Source organism: Elgaria multicarinata, chromosome 5 (assembly GCF_023053635.1).
Source record: "Elgaria multicarinata webbii isolate HBS135686 ecotype San Diego chromosome 5, rElgMul1.1.pri, whole genome shotgun sequence".
Classification (NCBI taxonomy): domain Eukaryota; kingdom Metazoa; phylum Chordata; class Lepidosauria; order Squamata; family Anguidae; genus Elgaria; species Elgaria multicarinata.
In genome coordinates this window covers 53738245-53759722 of record NC_086175.1, presented here as the reverse complement: position 1 = coordinate 53759722, position 21478 = coordinate 53738245, and the positions used below count along the sequence as shown (strand labels likewise).

At 37.8% G+C, this 21478-nt stretch overlaps 1 protein-coding gene across 1 annotated transcript in view; it reads right to left on the bottom strand.

The window, feature by feature from the left end:
• The window catches only part of WWC3 (WWC family member 3), a 68466-nt gene that overhangs the window by 29359 nt on the left and 17629 nt on the right, over positions 1–21478 (bottom strand). Inside the window, exons 2-9 of the mRNA XM_063126368.1 lie at positions 17881–17990; positions 13996–14199; positions 8624–8700; positions 6862–6941; positions 5982–6111; positions 3528–3677; positions 1837–1860; positions 831–904 (exon numbers count right to left, since the gene is read on the bottom strand). Coding sequence (XP_062982438.1) covers positions 831–904; positions 1837–1860; positions 3528–3677; positions 5982–6111; positions 6862–6941; positions 8624–8700; positions 13996–14199; positions 17881–17990 — 849 coding nt within the window. The remainder of the gene's footprint in view (positions 1–830; positions 905–1836; positions 1861–3527; positions 3678–5981; positions 6112–6861; positions 6942–8623; positions 8701–13995; positions 14200–17880; positions 17991–21478) is intronic.

The following is a 21478-nucleotide window of genomic DNA, read 5'->3' as shown; positions in this document are numbered from 1 at the left end:
ACATGGGTCTAATGTGATACGCGTCTAGGTGTTCTCTCTTATCCACTAGACATGTCTTGTACTAATGGTCAATGGTGTTGGGATCCTCTGTTAAGGGCTTTGCAACTGTGTTACGTTTTCTCAGTTTCATGCTCCACTCTCTCAGCCATCATACATTAGATCTTTCCCCAACCCATCCCACCTAGGGATCCTTTTTAGATAAAGTTGTTTGAGGGCCCCAAAAAACTTTACTGTTGGGCAGTAAAGTAATCAGAAATGCCAATTAAATAATGTTTGCTTCTACCATAATGTACAAGATTTGTTAAACTATGGAATCCAAATCAGTGTGTTGTCTCTGGTTCATATTTATTATGTACATATTTTCCTTTTAGCTTGCCTAATCTTGAACCATTAGGGCTGATTACAACATATTTTAAATCAAAAGAAGTTGCTCAATACATATCTAGATTACTAGAAATTTACAATGTATGACATCATTGTTAGATGGCTGATAACACATATGCAAAATCATTAATGATTCCTGTCAGAATCAAGCAGAGAGTGGTGAGTGGTCACCATTACTTCTTAAGTGTACTTATTTATTTATTTATTTATTACATTTTTATACCACCCAATAGCCGAAGCTCTCTGGGCGGTTCACAAAAATTAAAACCATAATAAAACAACCAACAGGTTAAAAGCACAAATACAAAATACAGTATAAAAAGGACAACCAAGATAAAACCACGCAGCAAAATTGATATAAGATTAAAATACAGCGTTAAAACAGTAAAATTTAAATTTAAGTTAAAATTAAGTGTTAAAATATTGAGTGAATAAAAGGTACTTACTTCTTTTTGGCTTCTTCATACTGCCAGCTCAGTTTTATTTTGTCAGCATGCCTTGTTTTATCATCAAAACCAAACTTTTGTGAGGCAAGAAAAATGAGAAAATTAATAGTACATTAGAGAAACTGTAACACTGTGAGGGGAAATGTAATTTAAGTTCAGCATCAAAATCTGACCTGGTCCAAAACTATTTTGAAGTGTTTAATAATTCAGCTCAAGTCTCAGAAAGACTAAACTCATCCTTCTATTATCCTGGCTCACTAGTATATATAGCTATAGCTAAAGATTATGCTTAATCGAGGAACTTCATGCTGAAAATGAAATAAAAATGGAATATAAACTTTTAGGGCAATATGAAATGAAACCCTGTGTGCCCCCCCCCCCCCACATAGTGTCATTCCAACAGAATCCACTGTGCACAACAAAGAGTTTAGGCTTTGTAAACCAACACCAGAAATGAATGGAAATGCTCATTTCCGGATCGGGGCAGATCTGTGAAGCTCTCTTCTGCAAGCTCCGCTGAACTGCCCCATTCCAGAAATTAGTGTTTCTATTTGTTTCAAGTTGCTTTAACAACCACTAGCTCTCCGTTGTGCTAGCAGTGGTCCTGCTGGTCCATGGGCAGCATAGGATAATGCCCTTAATATATGAAGTTATTTGTTTTACATTTTAAATAAAATATGCTACAAGTTTAGAGTGCAAATCTATGCCGATTCACACTTGTTGCTAATTTCAGAATAATTTCAATGAGATCAATGGCCGAGCAGCTAAACATCAGACTGGATATTTAAAGGGGTGAGGGTTTTTTAAGGGTTTTAGGACTTTTTAAAGTAAAATTGTTCCCTTCATATCATTAATCTCATGAATATATTACTCAATATCCGAGTCCTACAACTCAAAATTCTATTGCCACAGAATCTAAACAAGGGGAGTTTTCTTCTGATATAATACAATTTCTTCGTAAATCCAGTTATAACACTCAATTAAACAATTCAATCTTTATGCATACCATGTTGGAGTAAGATGCCCACTCCTGCAACAAAGAAAAAAGGATAGACAAAAAATATACTTTGAAACACTGATATATATTTTTAGAATATAAGTATACTTTGTAAAGTGAAAAACATGGATGAAAAGTTTAACGCTAAAACAAATTTCAACCAGAGAAACAGATTCCAGTTTACTGCCTATCTCAGTGACATTTAGAGACTGAGTTGGGCAAGTACTCGTTTCTTATCTATACATGAAAGAACAGAATTCTGTACTAGGAAATTTAAGGTCAAAGTCTTGAATGTGTATTGAAATTGATTCAAACAGAAACATTTTTTTAAATGGCAGGTGACATTTGAAAACTTTCTTTATTGAAAGTATAACAAATTTAGGCTCTGATATTAAGTACCCTTGCATGGAAATGCTTTGATTTCTTGATTCACAGCCCACTAGTTCCGCAGTAAGAACTCAAATGTAGAAAGAGTAGGTTCAGTAGTAAATCTGAAACAAAGCTTTCCAAAAGCATGGTGGCAGTGGACCTTCACCCGCCACCATTAGATACATTTTAATAACTGAGCTGTGTGTCACTCAAAACTGAACACAAGATTTCCATGAGAGAAGACTAAGATCTTTCAGAAAGCCACCGGTGGTTGTCTTATACCCATTTCTTTTTGCACATAGTGCACATGTTATCTTCAGCCTTAGCTAGACCTAAGGTTTATCCCGGGATCATCCGGGGTCGTCCCTGCCTGCTCCCGGGATATCCTGTGTGTCATTTACATGAACAGGGATGACCCCGGGACGATCCCGGGATAAACCTTAGGTCTAGCTAAGGCCTTCCTGATAGTTATCACCACTTAAGGGTATTTAAGTAACATCTCTATCTTTACAGACAACTATTCCTTTCCTGCACAATGGGCTCCTAGTAATAATGACATGGTAAGGCAAATTCAAAGCTAGCTTCCTCAGTAGCTGAAAGTCTTTAATGTAGCTTGTATGCTCAGTCATGTCCCATCCCCAAGGTAGTTGAACACACGTTGCAAGTGAACGTTAGTATAGGGCTACAGTGTATTGGGGAATTATGGCAGTGCAGTAACTCTGGGGTTAAAAGGGGTAGTTTGTAGTTAGAGCACATGACTGACAAAAAAAGGGGGTGGGTACAGTCCATTTGGTGAGTGGTTCATGACAAATCAACAGAGGTAATTTCAAAAAAATCACTGAGAGTTTGATTAGTTTGTTTAAGGTTTCTAGGAGTCAAGGGTAAAACCAAAGCGGAGATAAAGTTGTCTTCAGATTGCTCTCCAATACATTTATCAGTTTTTTGTGAACCGCCCAGAGAGCTTCAGCTATTGGGCGGTATAAAAATGTAATAAATAAATGAATAAAAATTAAAAAGTAATTCATTCAGCTTAATTGCATTTGATAAACTGTCTTACTAATGTATGAAATGGGCCTGAATGGCATAGTTAAGATAGTAGAATAGAACCTTTGTAAAGCACATCTATAATAACATTAACTGTATTCTTTCAGCACCACTCTTTTGCTTCAAGAAAAGATTAATTAAAAGCCCAATTTTCTCTTATGCATTAATATGTATTCAATCCTCTTTTGAACTAAAATGGAAAAATGTATTTTAATTATGTCACCATGGTATACAACAAAAACTGCATCTTTTTATAGCAAGCACATTGCATTAGAACACACACATACCTCTCCAACGATGTCAGTTTGAGAACAAGCATCAGAATGTTGTTGAGGTAAACTGGAGTCTCTGAGTGAGCTAGAATTATGCTGAAATTCCTGAAGAGATTCTGTAATACAACAGCTATTCCTGAATCCATCTGTCAGCTTCGCCAGACTCTTTTAAAAAAGCATTAAAGAAAAAAAAATCTTATAAAAAGAATCTATTTATGTTTCAGTAGTTCTTTTTTAAAAAATAATAATAATAATGTTGGCATTATTAACTAGCCCACAGATTAATTAATATAGGATAATGACAGGATCATCAATATAGAATGGAATCATTACTTACACATAAAAAGTTTTCAACTTGGGGGCCCAAACTGCATTATAGAGAAGCTCTCAGGGGCCTCATTCCAGTAGCAGGTGAGGCCAAAGGAAAAAGAGGTGAAGCCAAAAGCAAAGGGGATGGGACAAAATACCAGCATATACCTTACAGCTCTTAGTGTAAGTTTCTAAGCCATAGGAGAGGCATTTCAACATTTTAGAAAAAGTGTAAGAACTGAAAATCCGCCAAACAATTAGTGGTCAGGGAAAAGGAGTGTGGCCTTCAAAATGGGGCATGGCCATCTCAGGACTACCAGAGGCCTGGACTGGGACCTGAAGGGAGGACCTACACCACTATAGTAGGAGGAAGATTATGTTTGGGCAGAGGATGTGCCACAAGGTTGAAAAAACAGTTTCCTACATCTTTTTCCTTTCTCATTCTCCAAAAAACCCCTGCCCCTCAGTGTAGATATATAATGCACTGGTTTGGGGCTGGCATGTATAAACCTGAGCCTTGTAGCACTATTGGAACATAAGAAGCTGCATTATACTATGTCCACCTAGCCCAGTATTGTCTGTTCTGACTGGAACACTACCTGAACATTTTAGCAGAGCAAGGGAAGCACCTCTTAGGGAGGTGGGAAAGAAAGGAAGTTGTCCTTTTCCGTTCCTGAAACTCAAAGAGGTTCAGAACATTACTACAACTCCAAGAATAGCTTACTTTAAATGGTTTAATCAAAACAAATGAAAATTACTTCATGATCTATTTCACCTATGTATGTAGTTCAGCTTTGGCCGATAAATTAAAAAACATAGACCAGAGACTAGAAACTACAGTTCAGAATATTTTCTTGGATGTTTAAGCCTAGTTTGAAAAGCACAGAAGACTGGCATTACAGGGTGTGTGCGAATGCGTGCGAGTTTCAGTAAAAGCTTCCACTTTAGGAATTTTGATTGGGAATTATTTGTTTTCTTTAAATATGTATTTGCTTAGTATTTAATACAAACAAGCCTAAGATTGTTCTCTAAGAATTATGCAATTTATCATGTTAATCTTACACACACTGTCAAGTATAGAAAAATGAGTTGCCACACTTGATTCTTTTTTCCTATTATGTTCCAACACTCTGCACGCTAAGCAAATAGAAGAGATAATTCATTTATTATTAGTCATCCCACAGATGACTACACTGGAACACCAGTATAAAATAACTGAAGACTTGCCCCTCCACAATATAAGATCCAGTCTCTAACAGCGTATCTCCTAAATTTCAGCTTAGTTATATCCATTTATTGCAAGTCTCTCATTAATCCTTTTTATTTTGCTACAATATCATATTTACAAAATAATATCTCCATGTTAACAATGTGAATATATGGATTAATTTAAATTCTTAACCAGTCCACAAAAACTTAGAGACTGCGTTTCAAACTTTTTGATTTCTTCCTTTGAGCTCATGTAGAAAAACTGTTATTTTTGCATCAGTGACATAATTTTAACTTTTTTACCCTGTTTAGACCCGACTAGCCCTTCCTGTCCTGTCTCATACTCCTCTCACCTATATTCTAAACCAACTGTCATCAAATTTTACAATTCCTAAGTTTTCCAAACGCCTACACAAGAATGAGTCATGCCCATCTAGAACCATCACATATAATGGGCATACTTAAATTACAAGAAAGCCATTTCCTATTTTGGGAGTTTGGGAATCATCCACTTTACTATATTTACCTTTCTGATTCTAAGCAACTTTCTCCTTGGTGTGTATTGCTCTATGACAATCAAAGATGCCCTAGCTGACAAGAGAACAGTGCATGTGTGGTTATAGGCTTCGATTGTTCTTAAAATTACTAAAAGTCATGCTTTTTCTGACATAATTTGAGTATTCAAGAGAAATACCGAAGAAGAAACCAGTTAAACAAGAAACATCAATGTGTCAAACATATTGCACTACAAGAAAATGAAATACACTCTGGAATTTCATGCTTCAAAACACTGCAGATCACTAAATAACAAGAATAATATTTCCATGAAACATGAGTTATTGTCAACAGAGAGGACATTACCTCCCCATACAAAAGTATTGATATGATGTGATATAAATTTCCAGTCTTATATAAGACCACAAGTATTACTATTAATTAAAAGCATCTTACCTGCATCAAATCTTGCCTCTCTCTCTCACCCATACAAATGGCCTTCCTGATGCTTCGAAGTTCATTCATTATTGCTTGTGCTTCATCCAATTTATAATTCATGTGGGCATTTGATATCTTACGATCAATCCTATTACACGAACAAACATCAAGATTATTTGTTTTTGCTAATATTTGATTACAATCAAAGCTCAAGGCCAGTAGTAAGGAACATTTTTGTTCTGTTCAGGGAAAGATTCCCTTAGAGGTAAATGTCTTGGGGGTTACATGCCAGCAGTAGGTGGGACAGGAACCAAGCATGGGCAGGGCTTTTGCTGCCCCCTTCTCTTTCTGCCATCTCCTTTTCTCTCTCTCTCTCCTTTCTGCCATTTAATTGTTTTAATTTAATGTAAACCTCCCAGAGAGCTTCAGCTTTGGAGTGGTATAGAAATGTAATAAATCATATATAATCTGCTTTCCCCCTTATTTCCAGCTAGGTTAGGTTTCCTACCCCTACTGTAAATAGAGAAGGGAGGAATGGATGGAGAAAAAGGAATCAAACCAGACTCTCATCTGGATATTGGCCAGAGAATACAGTACACAAGTACCAAAGGGATCCTACAGGGACCGCTTCATGCAAGTCAACACTGTATCTATGGTAAAATTCTCACAAGAAATGTAACTATTATTGGTAACATTGTACTATTTTAAATACACTTTTACATAAGATCATAAGAACATAAGAAGAGCCCTGCTGGATCAGACCAAGGGTCCATCTAGTCCAGCATTTTGTTCACACAGTGGCCAACCAGCCATCAGCCAGGGACTTACATAGCTTTGTTACTATATATACCATCAAGAATTAGGTAGAACAATTTCAACAGGCTACATTTCAACTTACTCTTGCAGTGTCTCTACTCCTTTCTCTTTGTACTGCAGTTCTTGCTTCATCTGTGTCAATTCTCTCTTTAATCTAGAAAGCTTGGGATTAAAAAAAAGGCAAGAGAAATGTTGCTGTTAATCAAGTTGCTGTGATTAATTGTTCAGTTGATAGACCTTTCTCCATTTCATAATGTGGTAAAGTTGCCTGTTTTTAGATTATAGTACAGGCCCTCTGACCTTCCCAGCTGCATTTAGCTTCCTAACATGAAACTTAAAATATCTTAGGTTGTTTAAGTGTACAGAAAATTAACAATGACAAAAGGGGCCAAGAATTATGGATTTCTTATTTTGTGTGAGCACGCACACTGAAACAACTTAGTCAAAGTTGCATTGTGATGTTCAATCCATGTTTTTATATTTTTATTATCACGTTGTTATAACATCCATTCCTCCTGTCTGACTGGAGTTGTTTTAGTGGACTTAAATAGTGATAAAATCTGATGATGAAATCCTTCAAAAATGTCAATGTAATTAAAAATTACACAGGCCATATAATGGCTTCATGAGATATCTATTCAAGTGTCTACCAAGCATTTTGCTAAGCAATTACCGCCTGAACTTTAACTTTCTTTGTCACCATTGTGCCAGATTTTCCCAATCAGTCCCTCCTAATATCCATTGCTAACAGTGGTGGTAGATACCTATTTCTTGCTAGAAAACTCCAATTCTATTTATTTCTTGAAAACAATATGCTGGGTTGCACAGTAAAATAAAAGCAACTCTGTTTTTTCCTAGAAGAACACTAGCATGATCACATAAGTCTGCACCTCATAATTTAACTGAAATAATCTTTGGAACATCCTTGGTACACCTCTCACATAAATTCCACTCTTGTAATAGGTTTAACATATTTTGCCTTCCCCTGCCTTATGAAAACAGCTCCACATTAAGATTTTTGTGTATCCATAAAAGCAAGAGTAGATAGCCGTTGGGAAGAGGCTGTAGCTCAGTGGTAGAGAATGGGCTTTAAATACAAAGAACTTGGGTTCAATTGTGGGCATCTGCAGATAGGGCTGAGAAAGAATTCTGCCCAAAACCTGGCAAAGTTTAGGCCAGTCAGTGAAGAGAATGCACTCTTCACTGGTATAAGGTAACATCCTATGTTCAAGCAAGTGTCTTCTCTTGTTTTTATTTTTAATTTGTCTGCAAGTTTTTAAAAAATCAAATGAGTGGACAAAGCTAAAAAAAGAAAGAAAAGATAAGTGTACATATTCACTCAATAGAATCGTTAAACAAACCAATGGGCAGAATCCAACAGGGTCCTGGCTGATTCTTTTACACTCAAATTCCACTGCACAAACAGTCCTCACCACTTGTGCAATGGCAACTTAGCACTTCTGGGGCAACCTGAAATGAACAGAAATGCTCATTTCTGAAAGGAGGCAGGTCAGCTCGCATAAGGGAACCCTGCCAACCTACCTACTTCCAAAAATAAGCATTTCTGCTTGTGTCAAGGCTTCCACTAGAAAGCACAAAATCTCTCTTGCATAAATGGTGGGTCCTGCTTGGAACCTGTGAATCCCACCAGTTGAAGAAGGGAAGCGGTGGGATGGAAGGGAAGTGGTGAGGGTGAAAGTGCCCTGTTGGATTCTGCCATAACGTGCCAAAGTTTGCCTATATTAATAATTCAGTATCCCTAATCCATTGTACTACTACTAATATATAAATATGAACTGAAATAATTCATTTTCAACATAAAGTATTAGAAAAGAATTACTCACTCTGTCACGTCGACTTGCTATTTCTGCTTTAATCTGACATGGGTCGTATTTGGTATTGGTTGAAAATCCAGAGAACACTGAACAAATGGGGAAATGTCTTAATGTTCAAAATAAATCCAAGAAGTAGTTCACAACATACTCAGAATAAGAACATAAGAAGTGCCCTGATGCTGGATCAGACCAAGGGTCCATCTAGACCAGCACTCTGTTCACACAGTGGCCAACCAGCCATAGGCCAGGGATGAACAAGCAGGACATGGTCCAACAGCAACCTCTCACCCATGTTCCCCAGCAACTGGCCATTGAAAGCCTTTGCCTAGATCTTATGCTCCACAGTTGATAGATCTTATGCTCCACGGTTCCACAGGAAGTTCTTATTCTCCTGCCACTAAGGTGGCAGCACAGAATCAAGCTCTCTATCCCAAGGCATCAGATCAAATAATTGTGATGTTTGTTTTATACTTTGTATTCTTTTCATGGTTTTCATCTTTGTGCACTGCCCAGAAAGCTTCAGCTATTAGGCGGTATAGAAATGCAAATAAATAAATACTGCTAGACAAAATGTGTGGTTTTATAGCCTCTCCTATAACCAAGAGTTTGCAAAACATATGCTATTTCCTCATGGAGCAGGGGAAATCAAAACTGTAGTTACTTTGAGTTAAGCAAAAACAAATCCGAGTAAACAGATTTCTTATTAACATTACTTAATTATGGACAAGTTTTTATTACAAAAATAAAAGATTATGGACACCATAGTATTGACACTCAAGAGCTGAAACAGAAAGGGGAAATCAACCAGAAATGGGTGAATATTATTATAAATATATGGTAATAATCCCCATTCAATTCTTAGAATCATAGTTTAATTTAATTTAATTTATTACATTTCTATACCACCCATCAACTTGTCACCCACCCTATATTTCAGGAGTGGACAGAAGGTAGATTTCCAGTCGCTTTGGACTTCAACTCCCAGAAGCCCCTGCCAACATGTCCAATGCCCAATGGCCAGGAATGTTGGGAGTTGAAGTCCAAAACATCTGGAGATCTACTATATCTGATCATCCCTGCTATATTTGGGCATCTGATTTTCCGATCTAAATGCAGAACTTGACATTCTGAAAATTCTTTTCTAAATTCTGGCCCAGTTCTCCATCTTGTCAAGATCATTGTGAATCCTCTTTCAGTCTCCTAAGATATTGGTTACCCCTCCCAGTTTGGTGTCATCTGTACATCTGATGAACATTTCCTCTATTCCTTTGCACAAATCACCTATAAGATGAACAACACTGGACTGAGGACAGTTCCCTGCGGTACTCTATTTGTCACTTCTTTCTAGGTTGAGATATACAACCCGCTACAAATTCACTACAATAAGCTCATTCTAAGTGCTTACATCCCAGCAATATCAGCACATAAATATATACTCTGGATTGCACACATTGTAATCATTCCTACGCCTTCATTATTGGATGAGCTGTAATATTTTTGTTCGTGGAAACTCAAACTCTGAGTTTTATAGTACAAATTACAATTTTAATTTGCAAGAGTAAGATTGGTTCAGGGATATGAAGTTTGTATGAAGTTTGGTCCCAATTCTGCACTCTTACAAGGGTAAATTCTTTGATGCACCCATGGTTTTTGTGCCTTTGTTTATAATTGTACAGGGTTTTGTTTGTGCATAGGGTGCCTCCTAACTAGGGGAGGTGGTCTATGAAGTTTGGTCCTGATCCTGGAAAATTCCAAGGGTTTATCTGTGCACCCTCTTTTTAGTGCACCCAGGTGTGTGTGTTTTTTGCCATGGTGTATAATTGCACAGGGTTTTGATGGTGCATTGGGTGCCTCCTGACTTGGAGAGGCTGTGTATAAAGTCTTGTCTAATTCCTGAAAACTTCCAGTATTTTAGAGTCACCACCCCCTTGTCAGAGTGATGCTGGAAGTGCTGAATTACTTTATCCCACACCTCTCCTCTCTCATTGGGATGTTGTGAAAGGTTAAAACAGGCTGCCAATAGGTAAAACAGTGCCATTGCTCAGGACAGGCATGAGGGGATGGCTCAGATTATGCCCAGTAGCTTAATAAGATACACACAGTAGTTTAGTTGCCTTACTGTGTGAGAGATAATAACTTATTTTCAAAATAAGCTTTTGTGAGTAGCTTATTAACCCATCATGGCTTAAAAGTAACACCTGAAAGCGACCATACCCAGCAAACCGTCCACACCTATAGCACTACAGTAAAAATAGTAGAACTTAAACTTTAGAAATAAATCTAATTAAGGCTGCAATCCTATGCTCACTTAATTCAGAGCATGCTCTATTGAGCTCACTGGGATTTACTTTTACATAGTTCATTAAACAAAGATTCTAAAATTTATTCATGAAGGAAAAATCATTGGCATTTCTAGAAGTGTTAAAAGTAAAATAGTATACACAGTTTTGAAGCAGATATACATTAAGTAAAAGCAGGGAGGTTCCTTCTATTCAAGACTTCTGCTGCCATAAGCAATGTATTTTTCTAGGCTCAAGAGTGTTAGCAACAGCCCAATCAAATTAAGGAAAGACAGGCCTTGGTTGTCTGAATACATATGCCAAATAAAGAAGTGCTCTTGTTCAAGACAACCTGCAATAGCTAAAAAAAAAAAGTCTTGGGGAACTACTGGCAATTTTGGAAACTATGGAAAAATATTTTATAAAAACAGAATGACTCATATAGTAAAGCATCAATTATAACTAGACTGTTTTTCCTGATTCTATTTCTGACATGTTTGGTGCCATCTACGACTTACAAGAGAAGGGATTTAACTTTCAGCAACCCTGAAAAATCCTAAGTACATGACGGAAACAAAGTTGATAATAGAAATGCTATTAAAACTGTTAGTACAGAAGTTTTAAAAAATCTTTGTATTAAGAGCCACATATTTCTCAAATTTTTAGAGTTAAAAATGAATACTTATTTAGGGCTTTTTAATGGGAACTATACTCTGGAATGATGCCGATCAGTAAGCTACTTTATATGTATGGTTTTCTCTTTTTGTTTTCACCCAGACAGAATACGCTCATACTCTGCATTACACTCACAGCCCTAGTCTTGAGGCTTGAAATCTTGACTATTATTATTATTATTATTATTATTATTATTATTATTATTTATTTATTTATATAGCACCATCAATGTACATGGTGCTGTACAGATAACACAGTAAATAGCAAGACCCTGCTGCATAGGCTTACAATTCTGTGTAAAATGTTATTTGCTAGCACAGAGAATTGAAGTTTTAACCTTATTATTAGATACCCTATGGCCTCAAGCCATGGACACACAAAGTGAGACAGCAAAACATACAAGATTTATTTATTTATTTATTTATTTATTACATTTTTATACCACCCAATAGCCGAAGTTCTCTTGACGTGTGTTTCTTTTTAGTTTAAGAATAGCAATCCTACAATGCAGTGTTATCTGCTACTTAAAATACTACTGGAAATAAGATTGGGATGCCATGTTAGGTGTGCTGCAGTTAAGCCAAATAAAACAAGAAAGCCCGTGAGCACATGTGCAATCCCTTGTACACATAAAAATATTCCCTGAATAATACACAACTAAGACTTACATTCTAGGCACAAAGTTGCATGATGCAACATTGTCACTAGATTGGGCCCAGAGCAAGTTAGTGGATCTTAAGTCCCACTGAACCATTGGGACTTATGTTAGTCATTAGTAACTTTTCACATTATTTCAATGGGACCTAACTAATGCACAACTAACTTGCTCTGGATCCAACCCAATTCTTATTTAAACAGCAGCAGCATGTCCTGAATTCCACAGAGTTAATTAAACAATAGTATGATGTTTTTTTCAAATTTTCCTGCATGTGAAATGATATGTTAAAAAACTCAGAAACACTTGTTCCTTCAAGATGCCTTTCAAAGTTAAAAATAGGCTTGGTCAAAGTGGTTTACAATCAATAAATCCTTTAAAATCAGTACCAATAAAGTAAATGTTCCTAGCAGCACACTCTTGGAGCAGATTTTCATTAAACAAAAATACACTGGGGAATGCTACACATATCTGTACAAAACATCTAGTTTGGTCTTTCATTTTGCAAGTTCGTCCAATCAGACAAAACTGTTACTATTCAATTACAATTAAAAACAAGAAGCTAAGTTTTTAAAAGTGCAGAATCATTCAAAGAAAACTCCCTTTTAATAAAAAAATTTTTACTAAAAGTCTAAGCTCAGCATTATAGATTTCAGAAACTACTTTAGACAACCATTGCAAGCTAAACCTTTATTCTTCATATGATGCAAAGCGGTTAAAGAAATAGCTTTTCTAGACAAGGCTGTTAATTTGCTGAATCTACTTTCAGTTTCGTTGCAGAATTGAGATCTGAGCTCTACACAAACTGCTTTTCCTTTCCAACTTGTCCACTACATACCCTCTACATGGTGCTGTGCTATAGTGGAATAATACAATTGCACAAGTAGGGAAATACCCTTTCTTTCGCTTTTGCAAATAATCCATTTTCCACACTTTTCAAAAAAACGCAAAAGTGCTCTTAAAAAACAGGAGAGAAACTAGAGGGTCCTGACATTGTCTAAAGAACCTGTAAACAACAATGAATAAGGAATGATGAGTGAATAATAAATCCTTCATGTAGAAAAGCTCACAGAGTTATAGTGCTGTAAATCATTTTACATTCTTTAATATCAAATTAACAGAAACAAAGCCTCAGGCTCCATGTTGTGGCACCGACCGTGTGTATGTATATGTATGTGTGTATGTAGTGTTTTAAAATTTTAAATTTTGTATACTTGTTTTTATCTTAATTTTAGAATTTCTGTAAACCGCCCAGAGAGCCCTGGCTATGGGAGCGGTATATAAGTGTGATAAATAAATAAATAAATAAATAATTTTAAAAACACAAACATATCCCTGCGCAGCATCACATATTCGCTGGACCTCCCATGCGTAGCTGTGATTTTGCATTTGTGCACATCCCTCCCAATTCATTAAAAAAAAAATCCCTGTAGCTGCGTCATCTACATATCCCCGCCCACTTCTCCCAATCCACATGTGGAAGCATCGTCAGGGGACACACGTGCTCCCGCAATGGCACTCCTGTCATTGTGGAATGCTTCCCTTGTGTGTGCCCCATGAGCAGCAATCGCGGAAGCAGGAAAACTCACAACCACCCCCCTCTCTTGTGAAAGGGCAGTAGGTGTAAATTAGGCCCCAGTTGTTGTATCACAGAGGGAAACTGCTGTGTTACAAAAGGCATTTGCAGATTCAGTTCTTTATCCAGCTAAGGAGGCACACATGCAAGCCCAAAATTTACATGTGGACTATTTGAAGAAGAAAGGTAAACTTACAGCTGGCATAAGAGCGGCTGTCATCCTCACACATTTTATGCAGCTGCTGGAATTCTTCTTGTGCTAGTTCAAAACGTTGCTGCTTAATTTGGTAAATTTCCTTTTTGGCATTAAGTGCTTCCTGGGCAACAATTAAATATTCCTTTAACATACGCTCCTGCTCTCTTCTCCACTGCTCTCTTGGGTCCTCAATTTGCGTGAGTTCTAATGAGAAAGAAATGTTAAAATATGCTATGATAATATACACAGACTTATATAATAGACATGTCGCACTAACCACATCAATTTCTTATCTTAAAAAAAATAAAGGAAACCTCCATAACTATACTGGATTTTAATTTAAACAAACCTAGATATCCCATCCTTCCCCCAAGGACATCAGTGCAGTCTGAACATAGCACTAAGTCATACTTCAGCATTATATGTCCTAGCCTGCACCCTCCTTCTCTCTCTTTTCTAGCATAGCTATGGGGAGATTAGAATACCCACTTACATTTCAACTAACTGAGATTTGTCATTTCATCCAAACTGGGAACTGCAGTTAACTATAATTTATCTGAACAAGCCAGGATCATGAGCCATAAGTTGAAGCTCACTGTTCTGACAAGTCACAGTTAAAACTAGCCACCATTGTTCCATGTTTAGATGCAACAAGTATGTGAGCCCAAGGCCTGTTCAAAGAGCACCAAAGTAGAGTTTAGTGTTAATGACCAAAGACAGCCACAGGGATGTCCAAACCATCCAGTAACCTTCATGAATGAAAGTTACATCACTTTACATGGCAGCCTATGCACACAAATGTTTCACTTATGTACTGAAAAAGGAACACTTTCTGCAAATACACAAATAGCAAACCGCAGGGAGTGCTGGCCAATCACATCCCCTGGCGCAGGTCTACTCCTTGTTCTGAATTTGGAATGTGTGAACAGGTGGAACACTGGTATGCAAGCTGCTATGTATTTCCCATTTATGTATAAAGAAAAAGGAACAGTTCTTTCAAGCACAGAAGACGGTAACTTACCCCTCCACCAGGTTCACCTATCTATCTAAAATTATTTCTAGGCTACCCTTAAGGTGGAACCTTCTTCATGCACACACACCAAATTCTTGTGCTGGAGGTATTTTTCTTTCAGCCCAGCTCTGCTAATAGAATGTACCAGGCTGGAGATACAAGTGCTTTAAGCGATAGAACAAATCAAGGCAAATGCTACAAACAGGGCACAATCACTTGGGTCCAACCCCATATAGGAGTTTAAAGATAAACATCAGCACTTTGAATTGTGCTCATTAACTGATCAGAAGCCAGTTAAATTCTTTGAATACTAGCAAGATACGTTCTCATCAAATATGTTCCCTGACAGGTGAATTTTGAACTAACTGAAGTTTCCAAACAGTCTTCAAGGGCATCTCCACGTACAATCCGTTATTGTAGTCAATCCTAAATGTTACCAGAGCATGGAAAATTGTGACCAGGCTATTCTGTCCAGGAGAGGCTGCAGCTTGCATACCAGCCTAAAGTGATGAAAGGCACTCCTTCCCACAGAGGCTACATGGGCCTCCAGTGACTAAGCTGAATACAATTGTAGCCTCAAGCTAAGAACTTGATCCAGAACAGACTAAACACAATGACCCTGTTTGGACAATGCGCTAAGCCATGGTGGTTAAGCACTTTGAGCTGAATATTATGGCTTAGCGTATCATGTGAACCATGACTTAGCACATTGTGTGAACCATTCCTAACCGTGATGGCTACATAATCATGCTTTAAACATGCACACTAACCATTTGCTGCAAAAAGGTTAGCGGCCTAACCATTGCTTAGCGTGTCGTCTGTATAGGCCCAATATCTCTGAACAGACAAACCATCTACCCAGAGAAATTCCATCTTGTCGGCACTGAGTTTGGACCTCATTCATCACATTACTGATTCCAGGCAGTTCCACTGCCTCACCTGGATCCGATGAACAAGAGAGTTAGAGTTGGGTATCATCAGCATATTGGAGGTATTTTGCTCCAAATCCCTGAGTGACCTCTCCCAATAGTTTCATGTAAATGTAAAATTAGATGGGGGACAATAGAACACTGCAGAACTCCTTGGCGTACATGCTGTGGACCACGAAGTAGTCCCCAAGCACCACCTTCTGGCATTTGAGCTCTTAGTAGCAGCAGAACCACCATACCCCCACTGCAAACCCAGAGGTCAATGGTATCAAAAGCTGCTAGGAAGTCCTTAAGAATTAGATCAGTCCCCTGTCCTCCTGGCATAGGTCATCCATCCAGGTGAACAAGGTAGTCTCGGTATTAAAATCAGGCCTGATACCAGATTTAAATGTGTAGAGAGAAAGAAGAAGAAGAGAGGCCCCAGGAGTCAGGCAGTACATGCTTCAACTGACACTTCTATGAACTCCCCACTCTGAAATCAGTAGTGATTCCGCCCTCTCTCTCTCTTAAAACATTAAGAGAGAGTCTTAATGTCAGCAGGTTCTTTTGTATAGACTTGAGTTTTTGATTTTGCAACATCTCAGTCAGAAATAGTCTATCAAACAGAAGAGGAGCTGGTTGGCAAATAACTAACCAGTGGCAGATTAAAATATAGGAGTCCCAAGTGAAAATAAAGTTCAATAGTATGTTTCTTGAAGTTGGTGCCATTCAGATTCTCGTACTCAGTACCCACACAGATCTACAAATATTGAGCCTGGCATCTGGTGTGCTGAAGATGATCACTGCAACCTTTACCAGCTCAATTAGCTTCCTCAACTGCACTGCACTTATAGTTCAGCAGAGTTTTCAGAGGTCTCAGATTGAGACAGAGGTAGTTTTGTAACAGAGGCAGGCATCTGGCCTCCTTGTACTTTTCCTTTTCCTCTCACAATCCAGTTCTATCATTTCAGCAGCAGTGCTAGGGACTGGGCTAATTTGAATCTCCTGGGACTCAAAGAATGAGCTTCCTGGACTACTGAGGGGCTGGGCATTCTATTATAAAGGTTAGAAACTATAGTTTCTGCTTTAGGCCTCTGAGTATCAAGTTTCCTCTCATTTCTTCCTTTCAAAAACATTCCTTTGGATTTGGAGATATCTCTTCTATCATTGTGACCCCTTTTATCTTTTTTAATGATATAATTAGAACAGTGTGAGTTTCAATGGCTTGTATGTTGTTATTTTTAAGAGAAAAACAGCTGAACAATTCCAATGCCTACAAAAACAAATTCTTCAGAATTCGCCACTCTCTCATAAACTTTTCTCTCTTCCTTCTCTACCTCTGCCCCTTCCATCCTTACTTATTTCTTTATCTTTCATTTTGTTCATGCTCCCTTCCTTTCCCATTCATTTTTCCTCTCTCCATTTCTGTCCATTTATAATTTTGGTATTTGTGTTCAACCATTTTTCCTCTGCCATCCTCAGGTCTCCAACTCTCTTGCCATCCAATCTGACTCCAGGATAATCTCTCTGGCTCCTAAGCTGTGCAAAAAACAAAATATTACACCCCAGTACCACTGGAAAGACTCCTAATGTTTTGAAAAAACAATTTCAGTTCAAATGTTTAAGAAAAATAATTTACATTTAGCCCCAGTAGGATATTCACGCACTTCCACTTATCAAGGCTGCCAATTTTATTCTGTTGTCCCACCTCCTGGTTATGAAGCTGTATTATGTATCTGGGACTGGAATCTTTATATCAAGTCACAACAAATACACCATACACATTTTTCATGTTACAGGAAAAACAAAGGGACAACTTTTAAATTTCACTTTTTGCCCACACCCAACAATTTGTAACTAAACACATGTTTATGATTACAATAGAATTAACGTAGGCACAGGTGTGCACGTGATCAAACACCTAGGCTTATAACTGCATTAAAAAAACAAAATCCTATTACTCACGATTTATATGGTCCATGTAATAAACACCAATTTGTTGGTCGTAAACAGTTTCCCATCCTAAAGGCAGTTCATCGCCAACACAGTCAGCAAACGTTAATGGCTTCGTAATCCTACAAATATAATAAAAATGAAAATGGGTTCAAAAGTGCAGCATTCAACTAAGTGACCACTACTATTGCTTATACAATAGATTAGATAAATTATGAGTAATTTAGAAAACCACTACAACTTGCCTATCTTTTGAACATCAAAGCAACAAATGATTCGATAAAGTACACACACCTTCAAGAGGTGCATATTAGAAGATACCTTGCCAAACAAGAGAGACAAGATTTTCTTTTCACATTCTAAGCATAACGATTTAATTATTATGGCATGTAGCTCTGCCAGTTTCTCTTAAATGTAAAGGTCTGTGCTGAAATTCACCGCTATTACAAGCTGAGCCAAGTATGTCTTTTCTAGAAATGTCAGGATACAAAAATGTTGATTTGTTTCCCATAGACGTACAGAAGAAAGAGCATTACGGGTTTTAAAATTATTAATATAGACATTACAAAAAAATATCCCAGTTTCACACCATCAAAATCTACAACAAACATCAGCTTCAGCCCTTATACTTAGCAATATCTCTATGACAACAGATGTAATTATCAGAATTTTAACAGCATACATCTTTTGCAGAAAATGCTTGCAGGTTTGAAGTTATCACATTTATTCCAGAAGACTAGACAGAATTATTCTCTAGAGACTTTGTAATTTTTTTATAAAAATATTGAAACTCTATGATTGCATGTCTTATAGGTTGACTCATATATACATTGTCATAGGCTTGGACAGGAGAAGCTCATCATAATACACTCCTTCCACCATCCTTAGCCCTCAAAAACACAAAAAAGTCAGGAATACTGCTGCGTACCATTGGTTTGTTATGATACAAGTGCCTCTGTTACACTACAAAATAGTTCCATATCTCGTTTTCAAGGCAAGGAGAGAGACGGAAAGGATTATAGTCTTTTACAGTTCTTTGCCTTCCAACAGTTAGGGGTGGTTTTGGTTTTTAGTTTTCCACTAACCAGGGAGTGTCTGTGATCCATTGCTACTCACAGCCACAATAAATATTCCTGGCCCCTAGCCCAGAGCAGGGAAATAGTATCCTTCAGGTACAAGTCCTGCTGGGCTCTCTGTGTCTTGTTTGGCTCAGGCTTCTAAACACCATATTTCAGAAGGTCCTCAATATACTTCTCTTACAGCCTTGCTAGGTCTCCATCATGGACTAGATGCTTATTCCCTCTCCTATATTACTTTGTATCCTACTAACTTCATGTTCCATATTTTACTATCTGACCTGATTTGACTTCTGGCTTCCAACACACCCATACTCTTTTCCTTCACCAGCCAGCTCTCTGGCTGCTGTGCTGTGTATTTCACTCCTTCCCTTCCTGGATTGAGTCTGTCACTGTTGGCTTGAGTCCTTCACTGTTTGCTCTACCCTTCTCTTGATCTCCTTCATTCCTCCAGGATTCTTTGCATGTTCTTTTTTCCTCTCTTTATCTCCTTCCTATCTTCATAAAAAAAAATCTCATTCTCACATTTGCTCTTTCCTCCTGTCCATTTCCAGCATCTGGCTTTTTAAAGTGGACAATCCCTCTCCGCTTCCTCTCTCCTCCCTGGCCAATCAGCGATGTGTTACCTGGCTGACAATCATCTGATTGATTCATGACTTCTCAACACCCATGTCTTGCATCATCAGTGGACAATGCAGTTCACAGATACTCCCAATTGTGCCTGAGGAAGATGAGCCCCTGAACCCCAATGGCTGGCTAACTGCCACTGTCTAGTTTCCATGCATCCTAGACTGCGTATACCTATGAAGCAGCATATTATAACTCTGAACAGGAACACCGTCTCAATTTACATATATTGCTGTTAAATATGCACATCAGAAAACAAGATACTTTTATTTTATCAGCCACACTGGCTGTCAGTTCATTTCCAAATGCAATCCAAAGTGCTCATTATTACCTTAAAGCTCTAAACAGTTTGGGCACCAATTTACTGGAAGAACAGTCTCCTCCCCTGTGAAGATGCAGATCATTTAGATCAACTGCTCTGGCCTTCTGCCAAGCATCATCACCTTCTGAAGTATGACGATGGCAACTTGCAAGAGGGATTTCTCTGTGGTATCACTACCACCACTCCATAGGCAGATCTCCTGCCCCAGAGGTTAGGTAATCTTCCTCTCTATCTGTGTTCTGCCAACTTTTTCAACATGCTTCTTTTTGATGCTGTCTGGGCCCCTCTTTTCTGAATAATATTTTTAACAGAGGTTATTTTTGGCAATTTTATTAATGATGGGATTACTATGGTTGTTTTTATATTTTGTTATCTACTTTGAGTATTCTGGTGGTGATAAGCAGGATATAAAATTTTATATAAACAAATAAATGAAATAAAACCCCAGCTTAATTGTAAGCTTAATTAGAGAGCATAGCTTTAGTGTGCAAGAGTTTCAGACTACTGAAGTTGCATCAATAGAAAGTATAGCGTTAAGTCTACTTTAGCAGCAATTTTGGTGAGGAGCATTTATTAAGAGTGAAAGACAAAGCATGGGTTCACACAACATGATAACACACCCAGTATGGGATACCGTTGAAACTTGGGTTATCATGTTGCCTGAACGCAGCACATATTCTGCAGGGTGGGTTGTTGTGTTGTATTTTCCACAGGGTTGCTCGCTGATCATGAACTATGGGCTTAATAACCACCCTGAACAACCCAACAACCTTGGGTTCTCAAGGTGCCATGTTAGAGAAAAATAAACCACACTGCATGGTTAACAAGCCACCCTGCGGAAAATGTGCTTCATTCAGACAATACGATAACCCACCCTGCAGTAAACACACTGCCTTCAGACAAAATATTAATCCACACTGTGGAAAATGTGCTGCATTCAGACAACATAGTAACCCATGGTGGGTTAGCGTGTTGTGTGAGCACAGACAAAAACAAGTGTTATTAAGCAATGAGTTATACATTAGGTTGAAGTAATATTTTTCAACAACATCCACTTTATATTACATATTTTTGGTTGCAACGTATTTATCCTCTATATAAAGGTATCAATAAACAGAAATAAGCAAATGTTAGGCTTACAACTTTACATTTGTTGGTTTGACATTTTTGAAATTCTCAATTTCTCTTTTGAACTTAGCAAGCATAATATCACAAGGAGGAAATATGGGCAAAAGGTTTCTGTTGTTTTACAATGAAATTCACAGGAAAAGCTTACTGCTGGGGTGAGTGGGGGAGGGTTGAAGTCACATTCCAGTACTGGATGCACTGTAATGACTTCCTTCACCTTTGTAGCTACATCCTGGCTAGGGGTACATTCTAGGGCTTATGGCTTTGTTATTGCCATAACACAGCTCCTCCAAAGAATCAGGTCATATGTGACTGCATTATTCCACTTTCCCCACAAAGCAGGATCTCACAGTACTAAACAAGGAATGAAAGCACCTGTGGTTCAACCCTTAATCATGATTATAGATTTTTAAGTGCCATAGCTTCACTGTAACACACAGCACCATGCAAGCTGTTC